Source organism: Ptychodera flava, chromosome 18 (genome assembly GCF_041260155.1).
Source record: "Ptychodera flava strain L36383 chromosome 18, AS_Pfla_20210202, whole genome shotgun sequence".
Classification (NCBI taxonomy): Eukaryota; Metazoa; Hemichordata; class Enteropneusta; family Ptychoderidae; genus Ptychodera; species Ptychodera flava.
This window is the reverse complement of record NC_091945.1, coordinates 24,637,051-24,644,247: the sequence shown is the minus strand read 5'-3', so window position 1 is coordinate 24,644,247 and position 7,197 is coordinate 24,637,051. Positions and strand designations below refer to the sequence as shown.

General features: G+C 39.4%; 1 protein-coding gene across 1 annotated transcript; it reads right to left on the bottom strand.

Annotated features, from left to right (window-relative positions):
• On the bottom strand, positions 1 to 2,500 carry LOC139117838 (uncharacterized). Its single transcript, XM_070681076.1, has 3 exons — positions 2,131 to 2,500; positions 1,668 to 1,823; positions 1 to 1,046 (listed from the first exon to the last, which is right to left on the bottom strand). Exons 1-3 carry the CDS (start codon positions 2,316 to 2,318, stop codon positions 311 to 313), a joined length of 1,080 nt encoding a protein of 359 aa, XP_070537177.1. The 5' UTR covers positions 2,319 to 2,500; the 3' UTR covers positions 1 to 310.
• Between the last annotated feature and the right edge of the window lie 4,697 nt (positions 2,501 to 7,197).

Sequence of the window (7,197 nt, the reverse complement as noted above, 5' to 3'; positions counted from 1 at the left end):
TTCTTTCATGATGGGTCCATTCTATAACGACCTGAAAACATGACAGCACAACCAAAACAATTATATTTAAAGTCGTTATGAGAGCGGGAAATTTGGCGCCACCAAAAATAATGACCGATAGAAGGCGCTCTATCCCAAAAACTACCTTGATGACCCCATATTTTTATTACACAAATAACACCGTCTCGTTACTGAAACTGTCCGAAAACTTGTGACAGTACTAAATCTACTAGGGCTGTGAACCCAATAAGGTGTGTCTACAATATTACACATTAATATTAGCCAAGTAGATAAAGTTTTCTTTTAACTTTTACGTGCACACTGAAGAGATGATATTGTGTTGCAACTCCGTTAACTCCATACTTAAAATGTCTTCAATGGCATTTTGAATTTCTGGAGTCAGTTCTTGATCTTCCATAGAGAGACTTGTTGATGTTGAATGCAACCTTCTCTTGGCTGTTAAAACGTTGAAGTGACTTTTGATCTGTTTGCCTGTCAACCACTCATGGGGTTGGAAGATACGTTTGCCATCTTGATCTTTCGCAATCCTCATCGATTTCGCTGTGTCCTCGGGATTAGCCTTCACACCGCATTTCTCTCCATTAACAAACACATCTTCTAGCCACTGTTTAACTTCTTTATTCTTCCTCCTTCCGTGGGATGGTTTCTTCAACGCAAACCCCATACAAGGCATATTTGGATGGTCCACGGGCGTTTCCCTTCCATCGGTATGAGATGGCATTATTGGATTAATGGCGGCTGTTTTTTCAGCCCATTTTATTTTGATGGAATCACCGATAGGTCTTGTATGGAGCTTGCCGTTGTGTTTATTTATAAGCAAGTGTCTCTCTAGGTTTTGATAAGTGACATATGACTTGGAGCATCCGGGTACTGGACACTGCCAAAACTCGACATCGCATCCATCATCACTGTCGCCGTCATTGTCGCTCACAACATCATCACTGATTGAAGTCAACAAAGGATTTGTCTGTGCGCCCCTCCGGTCGTGAATAGGGAGTTCTGTTTGCACATTGTGTCGTTCCTCCCTAAGGGATCATTAAAAATAATTAAATATGCTTAGGAATTAAAATAAACTATGCGTTTTCGACAATCCCACTACTACAGTATAGGATGTTCACACACAGTCAATTAATACGGTTCTAAAACTTCTTAGGGTTGATAAGGTCAAAGGTCATAAAGGGTCATAGAGGTCCTCAAACGGCATAGAACATTATTCAAGACCCGACAAGAGGGGGTGTTAGTATAAAACATACGGGCAACGACAATAAACCATACAAGCACTTGCACCAGTGTCTTAAAAGTACCAAACACGGACATACGTGGACATAAAATATTTGGCCTTGGTATTTTTAAACACAATACTGTCTATGAAACATTTCAAGTTTTGTTTAATGTGAATGTAGCAGTTCAACGCTCACTCGTAACCTTTTAGTCATATGAAAGTAGGTAACGCAATTTGAATTCTACATGAATAATTTTAAATCTTGCATATAAACCGTACGCACATCATTTATTTATGTTTGTTGCTTTGGTTGAACTATGATATATCGGTTGCGGGAAACCAATGCATGTTTTCTTAGCCCTATTTTATTCTGCGTTGTAATGCTTAGTCACTCTCATTTAATTTGTAAATACTGAGGTCTTACCTAGAATCATGTATTCTAATTGTACCACCCTCAAGATCTGGTGTCCCGAAATCAGCTGTAGTTGTTAAGGTACATATAGCTGAGTCATCTGACCGACAAAAATGGTGAACTAACCCATCTCCGATATCATAAGCTCTCCAGTATTTTACTCCCGCCCTGCAAAAGGCAAATTAAAATAGAAATTTCAGTAACGTATTTTTTTTCCAATTCAATAGATACTTATTTTAAATTATAATTAAGTGACCCAATGTTAAACATATTGCAAGCACGTACATAAAACAAACTGTATTACTGCAAGCAATTTGTGAAGACTAATCTGATAGAATTAAAATCTTTATGTAAGGGGAGATCATTTGATTTCTGCGTTGGGTGGAGGAAATGGCTATGTCAGCATTTTTTTTTCTGTTCACTGTGGCAGGTTTATATTATATAAAATTATGTATAATTCATCTGTAAATATTACCTCATGTATTCGATATTGTTATACTTTGAAACACCGGGCCAACTGGACTTGGGAGGTTGCTTCTCTGTATCAAGTGATATGCAGCAGGCTCTAGTTCCCTGGATTCCTCCAAAGGACTCGATGGCTTTCTTGAGCTGTTGTGGAGTCTCCACATCATTGCCAGAATGTATGTAATTTCTTACATGCATTTTGACAGGAGCATTTCTGCGATCGCATATATCTTTCCCGTCACTGGACTCAGAGAAATCCAAGCGTTTGATAAGGACACCAGTGTCAGCTGATATGGCAGGCAAGCTTGCTATAGTTGATGCGCAGTGGTAACACCCAGCATTATCACATCTAAGATACGCTGTGCTTATCTCAGGGTAGATGCTTTTAGATGGCGGAGTAGATGTTGAATAATGGCAGTAACTGCAATCCAATCTTGGATTCCATTCTCCAATACGTGGTAGTATGTTTCTACACCAAGTTCTCCATCAACCTATCTACAACGACTGAAACATGCCAGCTAATGCCCCTCTTTGCGTAGAAATCGACCATGGTTTCTTTGAATTTCTGTGGTACAAATTTCATTGCCCAATCCATAAATACAACCACAATCCAATTTTACCTCTAGCGAGTGTAAGGATGCTTGTGTTTTGCCCTTTCTTGCTGTAGTGACCGTACTATGTGAGCCCTCCATTTCTCTATATCCGAGCTAACAATGTTAAGTCAAACAGTACTTCATCCAGAATGTGTACAGGAATATTGACATCTGTTAATGTTTCTCTAATATCGCTACACAGAGTCTTAATGGATTCACATGGTAGACACATCATGTCATGGTCATGTGTGCATTGCGCGGTCAGTTTTGGAGCTTTGGGGTCAGATAAGGCATATGCAATGCAGTGATCGGCGCACTGACTACTCTGTTGCAGGTGACGTCTATAATCAAGTTTAAGGTAGTTGCGACCATTGGCAATTCGTTCTCTAATTCTGCGACACCACGCGGATTCTTGGCCAAATTTTCGATTTGGTCTATGATTTGATCGAGCTTGTCAAATGCAGCAAGTCCATCGGCTGTCAGAGTGTCTAGTCCTTGTAGTGACTTTAACTGTGAAGCACTGCAAGCCCTACCTATTCTCCATAGACTGGTTTCACTCAAACATTCATAGTTGATTTCCTCACAGTACCTCATGTACAGGGATATCAACCTACCAATGACCACTTTTCGTATCACGTCTGGCATCGGGACACTTTCTCCTGTCGACAATTTTAGGTTGCGGGTACCATAAGCAACGTCCTAAAGTACAAAGGAAATGAACGAATAAAAAAAGTGCTTCACCGTTGATATACGGTGTTAAAAATTACGTAAAATTGTAAACCTAATGCCGATTTTGGCGGGTATGTAACGTCTGATAGCGTTTCAGTATTTCGATATGTTTAGCAACTGCATTTTCTTTCCACTTTCTCTAACATGTCAAAATATCAAACACCCAGCGTGTCACCGGCGCATAACCCAATATTGTCATTATTAATTTCTGTCCATAATAATATTCAGATGTGAACAATAACGTTACACTCTATATGCTGACAAGCTAAATACTTGATGCTTCAAAATGCAAAGGACTGTAGACCAAGAAATTGCTGTTAATATACAAAACCAACATAGTGAAAAAAATCGCCAACAGCTATCGTTCCTATAACAGAACTAGGATAAATTAAATGTACCTGAGTGTACTGAGGTTGTAATATGAAGTGCATGAAGTGTTCGACTTTCTCCATTGGCATGCGTCCAGGTCGATATGCTGGAATATTCGCCACCAGATGGCCCGGTCCCTGTTGCCTGGCATGAGAACGGGCCCGATCAACATCCCACACAGTTACGTTCTTTATCGATTGTAACAGTTCTCGTTTCGTGTAATCAAGAGCTACCAAAGACAGAAGCTGGGTTTTCATCTGTGGTAATGAGGCATCTTCAATCGCCTTGACGACTGGTTGGTTCAATGTAATTGTCACGGAGTTGTCTACTTCAGACCCCCCAAAATCATATGAACGAATGTGACCCCATAATTTGTGCGACTGCGAAGGTGCTATCAGTTCCAGCAGCGATTACAAGTTTAAGTGACATGTCCTTGTATCGTCTTTTGGTTCGATCTTGTATGTTTCCCAATCAGATGAAAGCTGATGTACGTCAGAATCAACCTGCAATAACTAAATCAACAGATAGAACAAATATCAATGCTATTGAACGCGTACCTAAATGTAAATGTGTCATCAAATTTTAGCAATTGAATTGAATTTTACCAAGAGGAGAATTTCAAATAAAACACGATAACGATACTATAATCAAACATTACTAAAGAGGAAGGTTACCCAAAATTCGGTGATCGTCAATTAAAAAATCTGAGAAAGACTGGTGCGAAATCCGTTTTGTTATTTACTTAATGATGGCGCAATGCGCTTTTTTTTTAAAAAATATGGTTATAGGTGGAAGTGTTGTAAGAGCGTAGTGCCTAGCATAGTCTACAGGTGCCCTGCACTCACACTTATAAGGCTTCCCCAGTTGTAGACTATGTTAGGCACTAGGCTCTTATATGGGGGCCCGTCCTGGTCGACATTATGTTTAATTAATTTTAATGTGTTAGAATTAATAAAATTTATCCTAACACATTAAAATTAATTCACATAATTTTGACCAGACCACCTAAGGGCACCATCGCGCTACCAGAAAGTGAAAATTAATAACAAAGATTTTTATTGATGAAGACAAGATCCCATTGTTGCGCTCGTAGTTAGGGGAATTACGAGTTGAGAGGTACCAGTCTGGATCGTAATGCTTTCAGTAACTCAGTGAAGCTGACACACAACGATGTAGATTGTAATACAACCTTGTACTTTATTGCAAGATGGCGACCGTAACATTACCATCCAACGTCTGATCTCAAGTCCCTAGTCTAAGCTCTCTACAAAGTTTAATACATATTCAAACTAACATAATTACAAAAGTTATCACGTGGTAATTTTCCCGCCAGTCTTCCATTGTTTCTTAAGATTAAATAAGATCACACCATGGAATATCCCATTCTCGATTGTTCTCATTGAAATCTTAACCAATAATTAATTAAACTATCACACTATCTCTTATCTGCTTCTCGTACGATCTGAGTCAATGACCTTCACATGCCTTGGCCACATGAGGGACACTTCGAGATAAATCTCTATAGGGAGGGGCGTTAAACCATTTAAACAACAAAACCTTATGTTACATGCGAAAGTATACTACATAGATGTATATCAGGCAAGTTACAGGGTTAAAAAGAGGGCCCAGGCTTAAAACATGTTACGGATCCACAATGTGTACCTGGGAAATCTCCTTGAGTTTCTCATTTGATGTCTGGGATGGCATATAACCTTGACTGTGTTGTTTTGTGCTAGTACATGAAGACTGACTCTCTGCCGTTGCTCTGCAACCTCACGCCAACTGGATGAGCTTCACGACATTTCCTGCATACTCCTGATAAAAAAAATAAAAAATAACAAATTTACTTCCCAAATTGACAGGGCTAATACATCTACGTGTGCGAGACAAAACTTAACAGAACTGTGTTAGGCCTACTTGGTTGCAAAACACGGCCGCTAGTTTGTTTTGAGTAACAGTGTGTGGAGTATTTTACAACTCAAAGCTATACGAAAACGCTGTTATAAAACTCTAAATTCGCATCGCTTATTTTGTACCTTTCCCTTATCACTCAAAGGAGCTCACTTTCAAAAAATTGGCAAAATATAATGTTTTTCCATCTTTGATGGTTGGTGAACAAAAACTGCAGAGGAAAATATACAGGATATTTATGAAAATTAAGTGCTACGATACTCATGGATTTTATTTTGAGTATTAGTTCTCTAGTACTCACCACTACCAAACAGAACATGTACACCCCAGGCGAATCTTATTTGCGTCACCATATCAACGCCAATCGTTCGATCACACGGTTTCTTTGATACTCGCACACCGTGGAGGGGATGTTGACATGAAACTTTCACTGTACATTGCGTGCCAAGAGTATCTCTATGATAGTTGCAAACATTTTCTACAGCAACGTCATCATGGTCAATACCAGCTCGCAAGAGAATAAGTTCAGACTCAGTGACAAGAGTTTTCGACTGACGAACTCTTCTGAGATGTGCAGTGATGTCTCGAGTACACAATTCAAGGGCTGTCAGCGATCCATGGCATTCACTTGCTTTTTCGGCAGCAATGCCGACATCACAACCCACAGCTGTGACAGAGATATTCATTTCATGACAACAGGTAGATCTGAAATTATTGTGAATTGAGAATAAAACAAAATTACGTTCCTAATGATTATTTTCTTGTACCTCTCTCAGACACTTGTACACACTCGCCTATTTCGAATCATGACCGGCTAATCTCTCATACGCAGCATTTGATAATGTGATGCGACGACGGTAGGTCTAATCATTCGACACTCAGGGCATTGCTAGCCTGGGTTTCCCCTACTGCCTCTATGTTTCCAGGTAAAGTGATCGCTGATAATGTCACAGCAATTCAAGATAGCAGTACGTTGCTAGGATTCATCAAGATATCAAGCTGAAATATGACATTGACTGACATTGACTCATATTTTGATAAATAAACGTCAAGTCAACACACCGGGATCGCTATCACCAATTTGAAATTCCCGCTGTTTCGACCGATGCAGGTTGCCTGGATTTTATCACTGAATTTCACTTCTGATGTTTGTAAAACTAAAGAAACAAAACTGTTTGGTGTGTCGAATTTATTTTCGTTGATAATATCATGGATAAAAATGCCAATACTCACCAATTTTCTCGGAGTGCACCGGCGGCTGCTTCCGGATTGCGGCAAGCGGGTCTATTGTTTACGTTGGACTGCGTGTTGCAGCTATGGTTACGTAATGTCATTAACCTTTGACCCCAAAGTGACAAAAACCTTTGGACTATTTGCTTTTTATTTCTTCACTTACAAACGTCAATGAATCCTATTAGCACTTCTAATATCGGTAAATATTTTTATAATTGTAGTAGAAGCAGTGCTTACTTGTT